The 23,649-nt window shown below is 31.5% G+C and overlaps 1 protein-coding gene across 1 annotated transcript in view; it reads left to right on the top strand.

Moving 5' to 3' along the window:
* The window catches only part of LOC139488233 (uncharacterized), a 126,179-nt gene that overhangs the window by 63,141 nt on the left and 39,389 nt on the right, over positions 1-23,649 (top strand). The window contains exons 3-7 of the mRNA XM_071273714.1: positions 4,262-5,713; positions 7,472-9,948; positions 10,482-10,712; positions 13,329-13,492; positions 14,117-14,284. Coding sequence (XP_071129815.1) covers positions 4,262-5,713; positions 7,472-9,948; positions 10,482-10,712; positions 13,329-13,492; positions 14,117-14,284 — 4,492 coding nt within the window. The remainder of the gene's footprint in view (positions 1-4,261; positions 5,714-7,471; positions 9,949-10,481; positions 10,713-13,328; positions 13,493-14,116; positions 14,285-23,649) is intronic.

Below are 23,649 nucleotides of genomic sequence, written 5' to 3'. Positions count from 1 at the left end.
GAGATAAACGAAAATAAAGGTGTCATACCACCAATTACTACCTCAAATTTAGAACGTATGTAAAAGTCGGGCAAAAAATAGTGCATTATTTTGATGTCATTGTTTACTTAAACTAACCAACAAATTGGTAGAAATGAAACCTTTGGGGAAAGAGAAATATATCAATAAAATTGAGAATGGAAATGGGGAATGTGTCAAAGAGACAACAACCCGACCAAATAAAAAACAACAGCAGAGGGTCACCAACAGGTCTTCAATGTAGCGAGAAATTCCCGCACCCGGAGGCGTCCCTCGGCTGGCCCCTAAACAAATATATACTAGTCCAGTGATAATGAACGCCATACTAATTTCCAAATTGTACACAAGAAACTAAAATTAAAATAATACAAGACTAACAAAGGCCAGAGGCTCCTGACTTGGGACAGGCGCAAAAATGCGGCGGGGTTAAACATGTTTGTGAGATCTCAACCCTCCCCCTATACCTCTAACCAATGTAGAAAAAAGTAAACGCATAACAATACGCACATTAAAATTCAGTTCAAGAGAAGTCCGAGTCTGATGTCAGAAGATGTAACCAAAGAAAATAAACAAAATGACAATAATACATAAATAACAACAGACTACTAGCAGTTAACTGACATGCCAGCTCCAGACTTCAATTAAACTGACTGAAAGATTATGATTTCATTATATGAACATCAGGCACAATCCTTCCCGTTAGGGGTTTAGTATCATACCATCATAACATATATGAGAAGAACATAACCCGTGTCATGCCAACAACAGTTTTTAGAATAAATGTGTTTAGTTCCGATGCAAAGACCTTATCAGTGACTCAATATTAACGCCAAAATATGCAATCTTTAATGACTTGACAACAGTATCGTAATTATATCCCTTCTTAATAAGTCTATTCAAAGGTTTTGTAAGTTTCTGAGGTGAATACTGACACCTTTGTGCTTTATAAAGAATATTTCCATAAAAAATTGGATGTGAAATACCTGAACGTATTAGAAGTCTGCATGTTGAGCTATACTTACGAATGATGTCTTTATACCGATGATAAAATTTAGTAAATGTTTTGACTAGTTTGTGATATCGAAAACCCTGGTGTAATAATTTTTCAGTAATACATAAATTTCTCTCGTTAAAATCTAAAACATTGTTACATACACGAGCGAATCGTACAAGTTGAGATATATAAACACCGTAAGATGGTGACAAGGGCACGTCACCATCTAAAAACGGATAATTAACGATAGGAAATGAAAAATCATCCCTTTTATCATAAATTTTAGTATTCAGCTTTCCATTTGTGATATAGATATCAAGATCGAGAAAAGGGCAGTGGTCATTGTTAGTATTAGCTTTATTTAAAGTAAGTTCAACAGGATAAATTTCATTAATATACATACTGAAGTCGTCATTATTGAGAGCTAAAATATCCAAATATCTAAAAGTATTATTAAATTTGTTTATCAGATGTTGTTTCGATGGGTCTTTGCTTATTTTTGTCATAAATTGTAACTCATAACAATACAAAAACAGGTCCACAATAAGTGGTGCACAGTTAGTCCCCATTGGAATTCCGATAATCTGACGATATACGGAATCCCCAAAGCGAACAAAAATGTTATCTAGTAAAAATTCAAGGGCATATATAGTATCAAAGCATGTCCAATTAACATAGTTTTTTTGTTTATTGCTACTAAAAAATGACCTAAAAGAGTTTGAACATATATATTCACATTCTGATTTTTTGAATGCCCATTTAATTAGGTGTGTGAATTTTTTCTTAATGAAAATGTGAGGCAATGTGGTATACAGGGTAGAAAAATCAAAACTTTGAACAGATTCAAAATCACCAATATAAGCATGCAATTTATCAAGTACTTCCAACGAGTTCTTGACACTCCAAAAGTAATTTATTCCACTATTTTCGAAGGCCTTATTTGAACAATTTATTATCAGGTTTTTAATTGTACCAAGTGTGCTGGTAAGAAGAATAGACAATTTAGTAGTTGAACAATGGCTTGAAGACCATTTTGAGCTAAAATTTACTTGTTTATGAGTTTGCATTCAAAATTGAGGATTAGTGCACTCCATAGTATACTAGTTTAAGATTTCCAGAAAAAAACAGAGGTTATTTTTAGTGGTACCTCTATTCGAAAGACCTTTTCTTTTTTATATGATTTTAAACATCTGTTGAAAATTGGCATGTAGAAATCTGATACATGTACGATTCGGGATATACCTGGTTTCTATGAAGTTAAACTTAAGGTAAAATATTTAGAAAGCTGTGAAAATTGTAAAATTTGGTTGAACAGATAGGGACTTTTAATTGATGGTATGACACCTAAAGGCGTACGGATATTCATTCCGTCATCAGACCGACTTTTATGTCAGACATGACTTCCGGTTTTAACATTGAGAACCAATCGTATGATAGATAACAAAAATGAAAAATGAATAAGCCAATCAGAGTGTTGTCCATATCGTGGTTTTTAGATTGTAAGAACCACTACTATTATACCTCGGTTTTAACAAGGATTTGTATACAAATTCAAATCCTTGGTTTTAACTTGCACATAATTTTCATATGTACTCGGACGGGGACAGGACAATTATTTATTTTTTTTGCGTTTATCTGCATGTTCTGTATACTATAATTAAAATATACTACTATAATATATTTATAGACACTCTATATAATATAGGACATATAGCAGTGATCGCCATTGAGAAGAAACTTAGAATTAATAGTTAATAGAAAATTAAATACACTTTAATATTTATAATATGGATACGTATGTTCATAGCAGAGACATAGTATGTATTATATGTCTCTGTTCATAGTATACAGAAACGCCAAAATAATGGAATATAACAGAAAACAAAATGATAACGGACTTTGAAAAAAAGAGTGAGGGCTTAAAAATAGTGTCCTGTCTCCATGTACCTATATGACTTTTGATATCATTTCTTCAATTCTCCAGACATAAAATCTTTTACAAAAATCATTCCTTAAAGAGATAACATACTTTCAACCAAGCTTAAAATGCTCGCGATTTATTATCGGGTTGATAGATGACTTTCTCTATAATATGGCATTGATCGCCTATGAAAAGAAACTTGAAATTGATAGTTAATAGCAAGTATACTTTATTTATAGGGTACGTATGTTCATAGTATACAGAAACGCGAAAATAATGGAATTTTACAGAAAAAAATAACGGGCTGAAACTTTTTCCAAGCACCTATGAATTTTGATACCTTTTCTGAAATTCTCCAGCCTGAACTCTTTTACTGAAATTCTCCAGACACAAAACCTTTACAAAATTTCTCCCTACAAAAGTATACATTCCCGCGATTTTGCGGGTGTGTTCTAGTACTAATCTAAGTATAAAAACAATATTTAGTGTCACAAAAATATAAACTTTTTTTGTAACCATCGAAGTTCATATAATACGAGGTAGGGTTTGTTTTGTTTTTTATTCTATTGCATTTGATTTCAGCGAGTCAACATGACAGCTCCTTCGCTTCGAAATGTCAATTTTGGATTTGACTGTAGCTTACGAGAAAACATGTAAATTAAAAATCGAAAATATGGGTTTGAGAATTAAACATATTTTTTTCTAGCGGTTATTAACGAAATAATCAATGCAAGCTAAATATTTATGAGAATATTTGAGCTTTATCTAACAAGAAGTAAAAAAGAACAGCTACACACACGGCATACCCTACCTCGCTTCAGTATTTCAATGAACCTATTTGTCCTATTAGAATCGAAATAATTCATGAAAGCTAAAGCTCGGGATAAAATTCGAATATCACGGCCCAGGCCATGTGTAAATTTACAACCAATCTATGGCTTCCATGAATTATTTCTTAATTTTATCCCGTGATGCCAGTGTGTAAATTGAATTTGAAAGACTTGGGTAAATGCACATTTTTACAGAATACTTGAAAAACCGGAACCTCTTACCATGCATTTGGTTTGTGGAATTATATATATTAATCATTAAACCACTACTGTAATGTACTTTCTGCTGATGATAGGGAGTTTCCCTGTCTCTCTTTTGAATAAAACAACGAGTGAAGATAGTGTGATCGGGGTGTAAGAAAATGTGGTTTTTTGTGTCTGTTTATGAGAGGTCCTTGGTTAACATTTTATGGTTTGAAGTTGCGCGAACTTTCAAACCGGTGTTATTTTTTTAATATTTTTATCGTGTTTGATAGAATATATTCCGTGTTTTTACAGGTCACGAACAATGTTTTGGAAACTTTGATTAACCAGGACACACAGTTTGGTGCAACATTAACAGGTGGAAGCAGTGCAGTTGTAGAATGGATTTCAAATTTTGATTCCATTGTTACATATGGTGTTTGTAACGGAAGTCTAGAGACTATTGAGACAACCTTAGCTTTTCCGTCTGCGCAGAACTATACTCTGACTGTTTTGGTTATCAATAGTTTAGGACAAAATCTATCTGCGCAGATTGACGTCATAGTATGGAAACCTGTAGAAGGGTTTTCTTTTAGCATATCACCTGCAATAGCAAGTGTCAACGAAACGATTACATTTACTATATTACTGGACAACAACAACAGGTTACCTATGGGGAATATCATTTTCAACATATCGTTTGGAGATGGAAACAATGATGTTAATTCTGACAACGTTGCGAGTGATTTAACAACAAACGGGATCATTTTCAGACATACTTACGACAAACAAGGAAATTATTCTATTACTTCCTATGCCTACACATCATTAAGCGAAACAAAATTTAGTCGTACAGCCTTTGTTTGGAATAACATTTCACTTCCAACAGCCGTGTCCTACATTGAAATAAAACAAAATGGTTTGTTCCTTTCTGATTACATTACCAATACTCCCTTTATGTACTATATTGCATATGGTGACAATAGGAATAAAACCAGCTCTACTGATATCATTACGAATAATCAACCGCTAACCATAAGTGAATGGGATAATAGTTATGCAAGTGAAGGAATTTATGAAATTGAATTTGAAGCTTGGAATCCATTTTACACAGAAAAATGTAAATATATTGTGAAAGTGCAAAATCCAGTACCACTATTAACATTACTACCATTGGAGATGTCGCCTTTATTGCTCTTCCCTGCAATTCAAAGTGGTGTAAACTTCACGTTGAATATGACAAATGAAAATAGCCTACCACCGACAAACATGACTTGTAAATTTTGCTTTGATGCAAGCACTTGCTCTGCAGACAAAGATGTTGATTTTTCATCTGATAATTTCTACACGATAAATCACAATTACACAGATACTGGTGTAATGAACATCACTGTTAATTGTTCGAACAATGTCAGCCACAGAATGGTAACCACGAGGATAAAAATGTTACCTGGGATACAGGGTTTTAAAGTTACAAATGGATATGTGTTATCTTTACCGACAAACAATTCTACGACTTCAGAATTCAGTTACTCGCAAGGTACCTTGATGTCAACATTAATCAAAGTACATGCAGACGAGATAATTTATATTACAGGCACTGTTGATAATAACACAAAGACTGGTTTTGTTACAATTAAAGAAGAGAACCTACCAAATGTTACCTATGGTAGCTACAAAGTGACACTCGAGCTCCACAGCGTTTCTGGGGAATTCCATGAAATAATCTTAGCACTTTTCTATGAGGAGCCAATATCTGGTTTTCAAGTAAGTCGTTACACGAATATACTCATCATACGATGATTTATGAAATATATTCTGAAGTACAGTTAAAACAATATTTTGATTTTCAAACGTTCACATATTTAAATTATAAAATAAAAATACAGGGATTCGGAAACCAGAAGAACTTTATAATTCCATCGTCCCTGAAGTAAACATTGGAATGACAGTCCGAATGTGTTATGATTTTGAGTCGAAAGTCGATTTTATTAATCAATAAGTTTACCGATACTCTGACATAACTAAATAAAATTTGAAACACCTTATTAAAAAACGAATTTTGAGTGAATGAACTCTGTAAGTTTACCTTTTAAATTATTACGTATGATGCCTATAGTTAATGAAGTAACGTTATGTTTGTGTCAAAAACAATAATTCCCAAACACTTTCAAAACTGTGTCGTAAGAGATTCATACTCATGTCGTTGAATATTTGTTCCAAAACATGAAGCTACGTATACCTGTCTCTATTAATTCAGACTTTGTATTTCACATAGACATTATATAAAAATAATAAAAATAAAAATGTAGTTAATTTTATATCTATGAATGGAAAATGAAGATAGCTGGAATATCTAAATAATTTTGAGGAGGTAACCTTCAGAGTTCTATATAAAAGGTTAATTTAAAGGCAAAAAGGACAAATTAGAATAAAAATCACAAAAATACCGAACATGAAGGAAAATTCGAAACGGAAAGTCCCAAATGGTAAAATCACAACTCTCAAAAACATCAACAAATGGATATCAAACGCATATTCCTGACTTGACTCAGACATTTTCTGATGTATAAAATAAAAATTTATCCAAATGAACATTTTGTGAACAGTTGTTTAATTTACGTAGTTTTTGGAACTTTAAAATTCGAAAAAGGATACAATATACTAAATACTCGAAATGTGGCCCTTTCAATTTAAGCTTATTGCCGAGAGAAAATGCACTGATTTCAAAAAGTCTAAAATCATGCCTTTTCACCTTATTTTTTTTTGGAATATATAACGAAAAACAGTATTCTTACATCTAAAGTGAATGAACATAGAACGACCAGTTCAAATGAAGGTAAATGTTCTGATAAATTTCTCTCTTAAATTTCATGTATATCAAAAAGTATATAATCATAAAAGAGGGACAAATGATACCAGAGGGACAGTCAAACTCATAAATCGAAAATAAACTGACAACACCATGGCTAAAAATAAAAATAGACAGACAAACAATAGTACACGTGACACAACATAGAAAACTAAAGAAAAAACAACACGAACCCCACCAAAAACTAGGGGTTATCTCCGGAAGAGTAAGTAGATCCTGCTCAACACGTGGCACCCGTCGTATTGCTTACGTGATAACTAATCCGTTAAAGAGCCTAATTCATTAATGTTTGTATACATTTTGTACGAAATAACATTTTTGACGTGAAGAACTTTTTTTTAGAATATTAACTAATCCATAATCAATATTCATCTATCAAATCGGTATAAGATTTTATTCTAAGATTCTAAGAATTTGGAGATTTTAGTGACGGAAAATAAAAATATAGCTTTATTTTGTGAAAAAAAATTTACAGGCGGAATTGGGAAATAATATTACGCTATAATCAGTCACTTATGGTTCAATGTGTCAAAGTAGTCCAAAACCATCGTATTATTAATATAACTCGCATTTCCCCCAGCGGCTTAGTCTGACACAAAAAGTTGATAGTTTTTTTTTACATTGACATTATATAGTATATGTACGTATTATAGGTTAAAGAAGAAGCTGATCTGGTCTTAGTGAAAATGGCTACTTCATTTAACGTTCATTTTACAACAGGCAGTAATGCAGAAGTAGAAATAGTTATCAGGGATACCGAGTCCATATTAGTGTCATGTGAAGGAAATGACCGTGTCAATCAAGTCACTTATCAATACATTGATGCCATAGACTATACTATTAATTCTGTAGCAAGAAATACTATTACCAGTTCCAACACAGAATATGCAAAAGTAAAAACTGTCAAACCTATTAAAGGATTTGACATCAATGGTCCTACAGATCCCATTGATTCTTATACGAACGCTCGTTTGATTGTAACATTGGATAACTCAAGTCGGTTACCAATGCATAACTTAAGTTTGAATTTAGACTATGGTGACCTTTTAAACAGTAACATATCATTTAATGAACAATTGACCGATCAAGCTTTGAATGCCGGATACGTCAATAGTCATGAATACACCCAGCAAGGTAATTATACCGTGAAGGGTATTATGATGTCTAGTCTAAGTTCACAGACCATGGATCATGTTGTATATGTATGGGATAATATAACAAGCCTACGACTGACATCAAACAGGAGTGCGGTAGTAAATGAACCAATAACTTTCTCCTTTATAAATGTTCCAAGATGTGGATTTGAATATAAAATTGAATATGGAGATGGAGATGTAGAGAACAGTTCGTCCAATATTCTCTACGAAGACTATACTGAGACCACGTTTTTCCACCACTATTCATCACCGGAAGTTTATGAAGTAAGCGTGACACTTTGGAACTCATTTTTCAAAGTTTTTCATATATATCTTATAATAATCCAGTACCCTATTGTGGATTTTTACTTGTCACCTCAACATGCTCAACCACCTGTACAATATCCTATTCCAGATGGCGAAGTTATTTTTACGATTAATATGACCAATAATAATCCAGACCCGACAAATGTTACCTGTCAGTTTAGTTATGAAAATGGAATTGTATCTAGTAATGATTCAGTTGATATAACATATAATAAAGACGTATCGAGAATTCATTACTATACCGATGATGGGTTTAAAGATGTCGAAATTATATGTTCCAATATTGTCAGTAGTGTTACACTTACGACTCGGATAGATATAAAGGCGGTTAAACTAGAGGATTTTACATTTTTGTATCCACATGTCGAACCAATGAATATGACTTCAAATGCAACTGATATTCCAGTTTCTGTTGAATTTAATATCGCTTTGTTTGAGTGTGTCCGATTTCCACCAGAAGTACACTTTAAGTGGGACTTTAATGACTCCTCTTCAATTGAACCAACACAAAGTAGTTCTATGGAACATACGTTTGCGGAAAGGAGAAGGTATAAAATTTCAATAATGATTTATGACAACGAGAAAGAAACAACTGAGAAACTTGATATAAAAATAGGCGCGGTAGATTTTGATATTAGTTCATACCTCGGAGGGGTAGGAATTACGAATTTCACATTTACTATGACTGGACTTGGCAATGGAGAATATGAACTATTTCCTGGTATTGATACCGTGATACCGAAACAACAACTAAATGAAAATGAAGGCGTTAACATCTACAAAGTTTATGACGATTGGGGATCATTCTATCCAAGAATAATTGCTAGAAATGAAAATTTTACTGAGTTCCTGTACTTTCCTGAACCTATTGTTGTCGACTATAACATGTCTGTGATGAAAATTGACATGCCAAAAACTCTAAAAATGCCGAATCCGGGTATAGTTAATGTAACAGCATTTCTAGATGGTACTACTATTCCACTTCCGTTTACGTCATGTACATACGACATGCAAGATTTTATTGATTTTTCTGTTGTGACCTTAACACAAAATATTACTGATACTAGTCCTATGATATATACTTTTAAATATTTAACTCTCGGAGACCATGATGTCACTATCAATTGTTCAAATTATTACGACACATTTTTTTATCAGAGTACGATTACAGTCACAAACAAATGTTTTACAATTGAAGGAATATTTGATCGACAATATGCCAGACCTACTACACCAATGATAGTGTACACAACGGAAAATTTTGATTTAGCAAATCGAATGGGGGTTCACTGTTCAAATCAGACAATAACGTTTAATTGGGATGTGTATCGTATAACCACAGACCCAGAGAATAAGCAACTTATAAATAATACGGGAAATGAAGCTGATCAAGCTAACAGAGGAGCATACAGATTTTCTAAAGGAAAATTCAAGGAGGGGTTATATGAAATATTTCTGAATGTTTCGTTATCAACAACATGGATTCCAGAGAGAACGTATCTGGAGTTTATAAGGCCGGATCCAATTGCATTTATCGAAGGTGGATTTCAGAGGACCAGTAAAATTTCTAATAAATTTTTAACAATAGATGCTTTGACATCATCTTATGACATTGGTCTTGGATATGGTGGGAATGTAGATTTGAACTTCACTTGGACATGTTACCGGTAAGTTATTCTTTGCAATTGCGAAAAGTGTCTCCCACTTTTATTTTTATTTTTCATTACGCAAATATAAGAAAAGTACAGGCTTCAGAGTTGGACGCAGTGGAGTATTATGGAGGTAGCATCACCCCCTCGCCGTGTTTTGTAGATAACTAATATGCCAATGCTAATGGGGACACCTAGTATATCCCTCCTTTTTATATGACAAGCATGTGATGAACCCCTCCTTTTAAAAAGACTGGATCCACGTCTGGGCATTACCCTTTGAAGAGGCATGCATGTTGATTTATGAAAAAAAATGTCTTACTCTTGGTAGTTAACGGTTTTTGACTTTCGTAATAGATTTTGTCTATTATTTCCTATTAGCATACATTGTTCAACGATTTTTTTCATTTAAAAAACTGGCCTTCACATCTGACATTTTCATATACCTTTTACAACATTAAAACAATATTATTGAATTTACTTTGAATTCAGTAATGATTCAACCATCTAATCCATGTGTGAAATAAAAATATTGTTCTTTGTTTTTGTAGAAAAAATGCGTCTGACTTGGATGATTTGGCAAAACAGTATGAGGAACTAAATTATGGAAACACAACCTGTATAATAAACGAAACATCTCGGGGTATAGCTAATCTAACATTTGAAGAAGGAATTCAGCAAGGTTACATTGTAGCAGTTAATGTAACCTTGGATAAAGTATTTGCCGAGTACACTCAACTGACTATGACGGTCGATGGCAATAGCCCCGATATATACATTCGGTAAAGTATGACTATATGATAATATTATTATTTGAATATTGTATGTGAGCTTGAATTGCCTAGTTCGACGTCATGAAACCAATAATCCATTTCTTAAGTTGCAAACTCTGTTTTAATCTTTGTGATGAGACCAATAGTCATTTTTTTCTATTGAATTAAGTATCAATTTTTAAAATTAGTTTACAAAAAAAATAGTTGTACAGTAGGACAAATTGTTCATGCTTTTATAGAGCAAGTGGAATGAGCCTAGTTTATACTGCAATATCTGACTATGTCATTTCGAAGTACATTACTCAGTTATGGCAAATAATGGATGGTTAAAAGGTGATTATAAAGCGAATATTTATAACAATTAGGTACATAAAAAAAATTGGCAGATGCGGGCATGCAGCTTTCCCTGAGTTATTTCTTTTTGTTACGCTTCCAGTGGATGCGCCGAATGTAAAATGTTTAGTCCATTTTTTTTTTCAATGAAATTGAAAATCAAAAAGTAATATAAATCTACTAAATAACATTATCTATATGTTAAAAAGACATTGGTTGAGCTGCTAAACTTCTAACATGTTGTGAAAATCAGCAAAAACTGTGAAAATAGCCACATAATGAGATCGTGTCATTAATATTTAGATTAAAGCAACACACAGCTGTATTAAAAAAGAAGTTTTGCTACAAAATACATTCAAAAAATATAATTTGAAAATCATTTTGTTTTTGCTTAGGTTTAACATTTTGTTCCTGTACATATTTGACCAAAAACTACATGTGTATGCGTGACATGTTCATTTTAGGTCAAATACGTATATTTCAATATGTTTATGACGTCACGGTTACAACGAATCTGTCCCTTCTGCACTTAAATGTTATCAAGTATACAAGAGACGTGTAGTATATCAACTAACAAAGTGTAAATTAAAATGAATATCAAAGTTAAGTCCATAGTGGTATAATTGTGTAAGAATTTACAAAGTTAACATTATATTCACCTGCCGAAAAGTGATATTCATCGCACTAAACGTCACATGCTTTTATTTGTATAGTTATTGTAAAAACTATTTGTTGTATGCAATTTTTTTCGGTATACAATTGTCATTGAAAACATTGATTTCTTTCAGAATATTGAATAAAACAATTACTGTCTTTCGTGTCGGTAAACATGTGGTTTAATTGCCCTAACCGTTGGCCTAAATGAATTTCATTTTTTTTTCTCAAGTCAATAAAACCAAATATTTCACCTTATCAAAAGACAATAAATGTGATGTTTCGTCCCCGAGGGTATCACCAGCCCAGTAGTTAGCACTTTCGGTGTTTACATGAATATCAATTATATGGTCATTTTTATAAATTTCCTGTTTACAAAACTTTGCATCTTTCGTATAACTTTTGTGATCTGAGCGTCACTGATGAGTCTTATTTAGACGAAACGCGCGTCTGACGTATCAATTATAATCCTGGTACCTTTGATAACTGTTTACACCACTGGGTCGATGCCACTGCTGGTGGACGTTTCGTCCCCGAGGGTATCACCAGCCCAGTAGTCAGCACTTTGATGTTGACATGAATATCAACTATATGGTCATTTTTCTAAATTTCCTGTTTACAAAACTTTGCATTTTTCTAAGGACTAAGAAAACTAAGGATTTTTTTATCACAGAAATGGATTACCTTAGCCGTATGAGTCTTATTTAGACGAAACGCGCGTCTGGCGTATTAAATTATAATCCTGGTACCTTTGAAAACTTTTTACTTTGATAAATAATTGCATTTTTGTTAATTTTAAACATTCTTTTGAATTGATCTTTCAAGATGTTTATACAAATCTTTGAATCTGAGTGGGTGTTTATTTTAACTGCACACACAAAGATTGTATGCCTCTTTAGTTATCGATTTATTACATTCGGGTTTTTTTTTTTTATTATTGTAGATTATAACAAATTATAATTCAAAGTGAATTATTTACTAAACCTTTCACTTGTTTGACAGCATCAACTAGCATTTAATCGGCAACGATTAATAAACAAAACAAACAAGACATACTAGATAAAAATTTCAATGAATAGGGGTACAACAGCAACACGAACCCTTAAGAAAGCTGGGAGTGATTTCATGTGCTCTAGAAGAGGTAGCAGATACTGCTCCAGTTGTGGCACCCGTCGTGTTGTTCGTGTTATTACAAAGCCGGTAAATATTATTATTCGGTAGGTCAAGTTCGTGTTAAGGGAACGGGATTGTAGTAACGACTTAAGAAGCATATCCGATATCTGTTATACGGATATTCCACAACGGTCAAACAAATCGTGATGGCGTCCGTAAAATTAACGAAATGATTATCCTTTTCCTTGTGAGCGTTGCGATGAACAAGTGTTTTTAAAAATTTACTCAATTTGTCATTCATTCCATTTAAAACAGTTAAGTTTTTTTTTCTACATGTGAAACTTTGCAATAACTATACGCGCGTTATACTTTCTGATGTTATTTAAATGAGAATTGAATTGAATATTTTTTCACCAAGGGTTTAGGCGTCGGTCTTAATTGTTTGTGTTGTGTATGTTTTAAATAACTTCAATATTCAAGTATCACACTAAAATACATGTTAGAGTTCTTAGTCGTTTATTTCAGGTGCAAACTCAACTGTGATTCGAAATACGCTGTAACTGCTCACTCTATATGGGAAGTTGTTTGTATTGATTGCGTTAGTAAACCTACATACATGTGGAAGTTAAAGGAACAAAATAATGACACTTTGGGCTGGTCAGAAGTTTCCAATTTAAAAACGAAAACAGGTAAAGATTTAAAACATAAAGCATAATGATGTAGATTGCAAATGACCAATGTGAAAAGGACACACGATGTAACTATTTATTATTTTTCTTATCATAAGCTCTGTAAATGTATAAGTATATTTGCAATACAATTATTAAGTTTCGAACTTCGTTATAAATATTAAATCCATAGACGACTTTTGAGTTCGTTGCATTTTCGTACAAAACTATTCATGCATTATTTGTCACTTCCTCCCTATGTTGAATAAGCACCTGCAAAAATATAATGTTATATTGTACGAAGTTTTCGGCGAATTAAATCAGAACTGCTGTCATTTGATAATTGTAATCAAGTCCCTACGGAGCAAATGTGACTTCTAGTTTATCTTCAATATTAAAAACACATGGTGAAATTCACCAGTGCAGGGATACAGTCCATCTGGTAAATGACATACTAATGCCGCAAATCATTGACGAAATTTTCCAGTGAAAGACACAAAGAAAGAGTTTTATTAAATCATAGCTCGAATTTGGCCTTGTAGTCTTAAAACTTTCCTCAATTGTCGGAATAATAATTTGAGCTCAAAACACCACTTTCAGTATTAATGATTTCAGTGTTAGACTAATCTGAAATTAATATTTCAGGTCGCACAAAGCAGTCATTTGAAATAGAGGATTTCAGTTTAACGCAGGGTAAAAATTACAGAATAGAAGTATCTGTGACAGACCTGAATGGAGTAGGAGAAGCTAAATGGTCATTCTTTACTAATGCGATTCCGTATGGTGGTGTTTGCAAAGCAGTAAATCATACAAGTATGAAAAGTAGAAATAAAAAAAAATAGAATTAACTACAACCTTATTATCTAAACAAGTGAGGGGTTTAGCTAGTTATAAAACTAGCAAATGCCTGTACCAAGTCAGGAATAACAATTGTTATCCATTCATTTTGGTGTGTTTGTGCTTTTGATTTTGCCATTTGATTACGGACTTTCGATTTTGAATTTTCCTCGAAATTCAGTATTTTCGTGATTTTACTTTTTATTATGCTTTGATATACACCCGAGGCACATGAGGGCATTATCTTTACGTCGAAGGCTTAAATCAATAATTTATTCCCAAGATTAAAAATGTAAAAGCTTAAAAAAATTGTGACATCTATTGTTAATGTATGACTGGTCTGCATTAAGAACTCATGATGAAGGTAAATACAAAAACTCTCCTGAGTTATAAAAAATACCAGGTTTAAAATGTAATACGCCAGACGCCCGTTTCGTCTACATATGACTCATCAGTGAATAGAACAAAAACTTCTAAAAATTGTGCCAAATACGGCTAAAGTTTAATTATGCCTTGGAAAAGAAAATCCTGAATATTTTGAAAAAATCATATTAGTGAAAACAGGAAATTTATAAAAATAATTACCATAGAATTGATATTCTTGTCAACACCGAGAACTGACTACTGGGCTGGTGATACCCTCGGGGACGAAACGTCCACCAGCGGTGTCATCGACCAAAGAAATTTGTAACGTGTTGCTTTTATTTTTATGGAAAAAAACGGCGAACTAGGCAAAATATTTGTGATATCTCACTTTCAATGATGGTTTACAGTGAATCTAATCATGAAAAAAGAACTCATTCATTTAGTTTATGTTTTAACGGAAGGTTGGTAATTCTTGACTCCTGTTAAATATATTAATTTTGTTGTCACACGTTTCTTCGTTTTATATTATATTAGCATTACAAATATCTACATTGCATACGTCATGATTAAATCAGTGTTCCAGATTAATGGATGTTTTCAATTCGGGGTTCCATTTAGTTCATAACAATCGACACGAGAAAACCATGCCACTAAATAAATGATATCCGATAAAAAATGAATTGAATAAAACATTTCGTGTGAAATTTAGTGGATACATTTAAATATACTCACTTAAAATCTTACTTGAACAGATTTTTTTTTCTAAAATATATTTATTTTCAAGAGATTTGGTTATATTATCAAAATACAAAACTCAAAGGTAAATTTAAAAAGGGAAAAGTGCATAAAACTTAACAAACGGTAGACTATATCAACCAATAAAACGAACGGATATTCCCGATTTGGTACCCCAATTTTCTGATAACTCTTCTTTGTTAAAGTCATAAGAAACGAGTAACCGGTGAAAAATAATGTTCTTCTAATTCTTGAACCAATGCATACAAACATCATAAACTTAGTCTTCTGTTCAAGAATTTTTCATTTTTTTCTCATAAATTTCGTATAATCGTCAATTTGTTTTTCAATCGGTCAGTGTTGTTGTGAAAATAAGGCAGGTAATTAAAGTTCGTGTTTTGAAGCTGAAGTTAAACGATTGTCACCTGTTTGTCAACAATCAACAAAAAATCAACAAAAAAGCATGGAAATTGAGCACGTGTTTAACATGTAAATTCAGATAATAGTTTATTTTAAGGACATCCATGCGTATTGCGATCACCGGATTTTTACAAGATGGGTCACACTGAGGTCGCTTTAATTTGCATACGGGGAAATTGCTTCCTAGAAGGAATCAATTAAAATAAAGTAAACTTCTTCTTAATATGAATAAATTAAAGAATTTTCTTCAGAAAAAAGTATATGTACATATGTTTTATAATGAAAACTATCCATTGAGTTATAAAAAAACATATGCATTATTTTTTTTTAATTTGAGGTTACTTATGACTTTAAACATGGCTATATAACTACGGATGTCAAGTTGGTTCAATATTCAACATTCAACATTCAACATTCAAATTTTTTTTTTTTTTATTTTTTTTTTTTTCTCGTATCCATTTTCAACATTCAACATTCGATTTCAACATTCAACATTCGATTTCAATATTCAACATTCAACATTCAAATTTTTTTTTTTTTTTTTTTTCGTATCCATTTTCAACATTCAACATTCGATTTCAACATTCAACATTCGATTTCAATATTCAACATTCAACATTCAAATTTTTTTTTTTTTTTTTTCTCATTCAAATTTTTTTTTTTTTTTTTTTTCTCATTTAAAATTTTTTTTTTTTTTTTTTCTCGTATCCATTTTCAACATTCAACATTTGATTTCAACATTCAACATTCGATTTCAATATTCAACATTCAACATTCAATTTTCAACATTCAACATTCGATTTCAACATTCAACATTCGATTTCAATATTCAACATTCAACATTCAAATTTTTTTTTTTTTTTTTTTTTTTTTCTCGTATCCATTTTCAACATTCAACATTCGATTTCAACATTCAACATTCGATTTCAATATTCAACATTCAACATTCAAAATTTTTTTTTTTTTTTTTTTTCTCATTCAAATTTTTTTTTCTTTTTTTTCTCGTATCCATTTTTTTCAACATTCAACATTCGATTTCAACGTTCAACATTCGATTTCAACATTCAACATTCGATTTCAATATTCAACATTCAACATTCAAAATTTTTTTTTTTTTTTTTTTCTCATTCAAATTTTTTTTTCTTTTTTTTCTCGTATCCATTTTTTTCAACATTCAACATTCGATTTCAACATTCAACATTCGATTGCAATATTCAACATTCAATTTTATTTTGTTTTTTCTCGTATCCATTTTCAACATTCATTTTTTTTTTTTTTTTTTTTCTCGTATCCATTTTCAACATCCAACATTCGATTTCAACATTCAACATTCGATTTCAACATTCAACATTCGATTTCAACCTTCAACATTCGATTTCAACCTTCAACATTCGATTTCAACATTCAACATTCGATTTCAACATTCGATTTTCAACTTTCAACATTCGTTTTCAACATTCAATAATCGTTTTCAACATTCGATATTCCACTTTCAACATTCGTTTTCAACATTCAACATTCGTTTTCGACATAGGATTTTCAACTTTCAACATTCGTTTTTAACATTCAACATTCGTTTTCAACATTCGATTTTCAACTTTCAACATTCGATTTCAACATTCAACATTCGTTTTCAACATTCAACATTCGTTTTCAACATTCGATTTTCAACTTTCAACATTCATTTTCAACTTTCAACATTCGATTTCAACATTCAACATTCGTTTTCAACATTCAACATTCGTTTTCAACAATTGATTTTCAACTTTCAACATTCGTTTTCAACATTCAACATTCGTTTTCAATATTCAACATTCGTTTTCAACATTCAACATTTGTTTTCAACATTCGATTTTCAACTTTCAACATTCGATTTCAACATTCAACATTCAACATTCGTTTTCAACATTCGATTTTCAACATTCAACATTCGTTTTCAACATTTGATTTTCAACTTTCAACATTCGTTTTCAACATTCAACATTCGTTTTCAACATTCGATTTTCAACTTTCAACATTCGTTTTCAACATTCAACATTCGTTTTCAATATTCAACATTCGTTTTCAACATTCAACATTCGTTTTCAACATTCGATTTTCAACTTTCAACATTCGATTTCAACATTCAACATTCGTTTTCAACATTCGATTTTCAACTTTCAACATTCGTTTTCAACATTCAACAGTCGTTTTCAATATTCAACATTCGTTTTCAACATTCAACATTCGTTTTCATCATTCGATTTTCAACTTTCAACATTCGATTTCAACATTCAACATTCGATTTCAATATTCAACATTCGTTTTCAACATTCAACATTCGTTTTCAACATTCGATTTTTAACTTTCAACATTCGATTTCAACATTCATCATTCGTTTTCAACATTCAACATTCGTTTTCAACATTCGATTTTCAACTTTCAACATTCGATTTTCAACTTTCAACATTCGATTTTCAACTTTCAACATTCGATTTCAACATTCAACATTCAACATTCGTTTTCAACATTCGATTTTCAACATTCAACATTCGTTTTCAACATTTGATTTTCAACTTTCAACATTCGTTTTCAACATTCAACATTCGTTATCAACATTCGATTTTCAACTTTCAACATTCGATTTTCAACTTTCAACATTCGATTTTCAACTTTCAACATTCGATTTCAACATTCAACATTCAACATTCGTTTTCAACATTCGATTTTCAACATTCAACATTCGTTTTCAACATTTGATTTTCAACTTTCAACATTCGTTTTCAACATTCAACATTCGTTTTCAACATTCGATTTTCAACTTTCAACATTCGTTTTCAACATTCAACATTCGTTTTCAATATTCAACATTCGTTTTCAACATTCAACATTCGTTTTCAACATTCGATTTTCAACTTTCAACATTCGTTTTCAACATTCAACAGTCGTTTTCAATATTCCACATTCGTTTTCAACATTCAACATTCGTTTTCAACATTCGATTTTCAACTTTCAACATTCGATTTCAACATTCAACATTCGTTTTCAATATTCAACATTCGTTTTCAACATTCAACATTCGTTTTCAACATTCGATTTTTAACTTTCAACATTCGATTTCAACATTCATCATTCGTTTTCAACATTCAACATTCGTTTTCAACATTCGATTTTCAACTTTCAACATTCGATTTTCAACTTTCAACATTCGATTTAAACATTCAACATTCGTTTTCAACATTCAATATTCAACATTCGTTTTCAACATTCAACATTCGATTTCAACATTCGATTTTCAACTTTCAACCTTCGTTTTCAACATTCAACATTCGTTTTCAACTTTCAACATTCGTTTTCAACATTCAACAGTCGTTTTCAATATTCAACATTCGTTTTCAACTTTCAACATTCGTTTTCAACATTCGATTTTCAACTTTCAACATTCGATTTCAACATTCAACATTCGTTTTCAATATTCAACATTCGTTTTCAACATTCAACATTCGTTTTCAACATTCGATTTTTGACTTTCAACATTCGATTTCAACATTCATCATTCGTTTTCAACATTCAACATTCGTTTTCAACATTCGATTTTCAACTTTCAACATTCGATTTTCAACTTTCAACATTCGATTTCAACATTCAACATTCGTTTTCAACATTCAATATTCAACATTCGTTTTCAACATTCAACATTCGATTTCAACATTCGATTTTCAACTTTCAACCTTCGTTTTCAACATTCAACATTCGTTTTCAACATTCAACATTCGATTTTCAACTTTCAACATTCGTTTTCAACATTCAACATTAGTTTTCAACATTCAACATTCGTTTTCAACATTCGATTTTTAACTTTCAACATTCATTTTCAACATTCAACATTCGTTTTCAACATTGAACATTCGTTTTCAACATTCAACATTCGTTTTCAACATTCGATTTACAACTTTCAACATTCATTTTTCAACATTCGATTTTCAACTTTCAACATTCGTTTTCAATATTCAACGTTCGTTTTCAACATTCAACATTCGTTTTCATCATTCGATTTATTCAACATTCCAACATTCACAATTTGTTTTCAAAAATTACCATTCTTTTTTTTATCTTTATTCAATTCTTCAACATATATATTCAACAAATATATTACATATTACACAAAAATATCACAAGGCAATGTTTTGAAGTAAAATCACATATATAATCAGCACAATAATTAGAAATTAAATGTTATGATTCTCAATATTGGATTTTGACATTCTTGTAATTGTATCATTCAACGCTTGGCTTTAAGATTCAACATTTGTTTTGAACTACGGTGATAAAGTAATCTAAGACTTTCAAATTAAATTGTTTATATCTTTGATAAAGATTAATTTGTTACATTTAGATATTAAACAGATCACAAATTTAAATTGTACAATATAATATTACATAAAGATGGTACAAAAAAATAGATTGATTACAACATGACACTAACAAGGGAGGTAATTACTTTTTTAAACTTACAAGAAAACTAGCACGTTAAACTTAGAGTATAGATTCACAGGTCAGAGATTGTCAGATCAAAATTTTTTTAATCGGAGATTATGTCGACGGATCATATGCAAAAGTCTTTTTCAATCTAAACAATAAGGGTGCGTGATCTTTAGTCTTAAGTTTGGAGATGATCTAAGATGATAAGACATAACAGTGACTATCCTCTATTACTATTGTGGCTATTGTAAAATGGGTATAAATGGTCCGGTTCCGCTTATTTATTTCCCCTCAAAAACAAACACAGGGCTGCCGGTTCCTTGCCGGTATTGTCGCAAAACGTTCTGCAAGTTCACATTTAAAACCGCGAGTAGCTTTCAATTTTTTTGCCATTCGGAGTCTATTCAGTATGAATATTGCTCATTTGTGAAGGCTATATGGTCACTTAAACTAGAAGGTGTGGATGGCGTTTAAGGAATAGAGAATAGCGGGGATTGAATATTAGAGACAATGGAACAAAAATGAATAACATAGAATAATGAGGTGTTCAAATATAAAGAGAATAAGTTAACTGGCAAAAAGTATGAAGAATAGAGAAAAATGGCTCACACCATAATTTAAAGAGTATATAGAGAAACATTATTAAGGGTTTCGCGGAACCCAGTGTCTAGCCTACTTATGCTGTTAATCGCAGGCTCAACAAAAAGTGTGACAGAATGAAGTTTAACCATAATTTCGTTTTTGACTGGTAACCGATCGTATAAATACGCGGATATATATCATCGATTACAAAATAACATAATAATTATCTTATCGCTTGTTATAAATTCATATCTGCAATGAATACTAATAAGAACGGAAATTAATAATACAAACATATTGTGTCGTTAGAAATATTTATATGCATTAAAATCTATGCACACGTACAAAAGAAATGTGTTAACGCATGCGGAAGAATATCACAAGAAAGTTTTGTTGGAAATTATGAATGTCTTCTCAAATCCAATATATTGGAAAAATCGAATTGTGATAGAAGAGTGTCCACCATGCATGTGTACTGCACTTTTATTAGAATCGTAGAATAGAATGTTATACCATGAAAATTATACATACATGTAACTGCTATATACAAATATTAATATAATATAAATATAAACAACACATCAGATTATACTGATTTGTATCACCACAATGTAATAGATATTAAAGCAGCGAGGTTGAATTCCCTGTCATTAATTTTATTCTTGTCTTATAAAAACATAGATATCTGTACATAAATCTCAGTTTCAGGTATAGAAATGTGATTTCTTTCTGAGACAACTGCTTGTGACCATCAACAAGAACTTGCGGTCATCCGATGTTCAGTACTTCAGTACGTTGATACTACTTGTAAAACAATGTAAATACGAATATAGAAACCAAAGAGATTGAAACCGAAAACATAAAAAATAATCAGTTCGGAAACGTTATTTTTTTTTTTAAGTCAAAGAAGATTTAGTGTAAACCGATATACTCTGTTATATGTTGAAAATGGAAGCGCTAGCTGAACCAAAAATAACCAATAGTATATAAAAAGTGCATGGAATGTATTCTTGGTCCATAGTTGTTAGCTTGAGAAAAAACCTTGATCCATGTAAACATGCACATATAGCAATTACTTAAAAATACACATCTAGTAAAATGAAAATAATTGTATAAAATCGTGGTTGATATTAAGATTGTGGTCTTACTTATACGTTAAAATGAATAATATGCATTATAATGTAAGTATAAGTCACTGTTTTTAAAAGGTTATAAGCAAAGACAGCCAATGTGATATGTTGTAAGCACGCTCGTCCTAAGAGTAAAGAGATTCGCCTCAGACTTGTCCTGCATTTGTTTCACTCATAGTATCAAACTAAGTTTTAATGTTTTAAAACATTTTGAAGATACAAAAACGACAAAAAATATGTACAAAACAGACTCTTTCGTTCATTTCTTTTACAAAAATTAGGCAGTTAGTTTTCTCGTCTGAACTGTTATACGTTGTCATTTCGGGGCCTTTTATAGCAGACTATGCGATATGGGCTTTGCTTTTGAAGGCCGTACAGTGACCTATAGTTATTAATTTCTGTGTCATTTTGGTCTCTTGTAGAGAGATGTCTCATTGACAATCATACCACATCTTTTTATATATTTCAATCATTTAACAAGACATCAAATTGTTATTTTGTGTTATTCTTGCATCTATAATTCTTCTCAAACAATTAAAAAAATTTCAGTTCAAATTCAATGGAATTTTGTATTTGCACCGGCTTGAAAAAATAAAACCATATAAAGAAGCAACTTCGAAAATCTCTGTACTTAAAGCGGCATTTCACATGAGTAAAATATAAGATCAACGTTTGAAATTTTCCGTGAAACAACGTCAAAATCGTTGTTTTATTAGAAACGTCGTGTAACGCTAAGTGGCACCAATACCGTGCGTAACGTCCTCGTTATTTTGTCCCTGGTAGATTGTTATTGGTTTTCATACGTTTTTTTCTTTATTTATCTCTATTATAAATAAGTACGTGAGCTTTCATAATATGTTAACATATGGTTACTGAAGTTCTTTTGCGTCCTTGTTACAAAATGTATAAAGTTTATTACTATACTCATCATAGATATTCATTGCGTCCGAAGCATTTTTCGGGCGGGGAAAACAACAGTATATTTCACCTATTGGTACTTTAGCGGAACTATTTCCTTGTGCGTGTTTTGTTTTCTATACATCAGGTAAGACTTTTCATTTTTAGAACCTGTCTATCCCCCGCCTTTCCCGTGCAAAATATCATAATAAAACACATAATCATAGCTAATAGTTTATTCTTAACCCAGACTAGAAAACATGCCTTTGAACATAGCCACTCACAAACAAAATATATTAAAAGCAATTTTTTTTACACTTTTTTATTTTTATGTTGTTTTAGAATATAAATTTGACTTGAATTTATATGAGTATAATACATATACATGTACATGTATATACCAATCTAAGTTAGTGTATATCTTGTTTCTAGTCTTACTTTACAGTAGAGCTACTTTGATAGATCAGGTTGACTGATAAGCTGTCTATATAAAGTAATGGGACAATGCATGGAATGAAGACATCACCAAGTCACCGTATGCAACATTTAAAAAGACATCCTGAGCTTATCATATAGTCATCACCTACCCACCAACACGGTGTGAGCTCTGGTTTCCGCGTATTTATAGATTATAGATCGGTTACAAGTCACACGCAAGTTACGTAAAGGAAAGCTCTCTGACTCGCAACAATAGACCGGAATGACTTTACGATCATCCGCTGTAAAAGGGACAAAATATACAGATCCGAG

Source organism: Mytilus edulis, chromosome 9, assembly GCF_963676685.1.
Source record: "Mytilus edulis chromosome 9, xbMytEdul2.2, whole genome shotgun sequence".
Taxonomy (NCBI): domain Eukaryota; kingdom Metazoa; phylum Mollusca; class Bivalvia; order Mytilida; family Mytilidae; genus Mytilus; species Mytilus edulis.
This window is presented reverse-complemented; position numbering and strand designations above follow the sequence as displayed.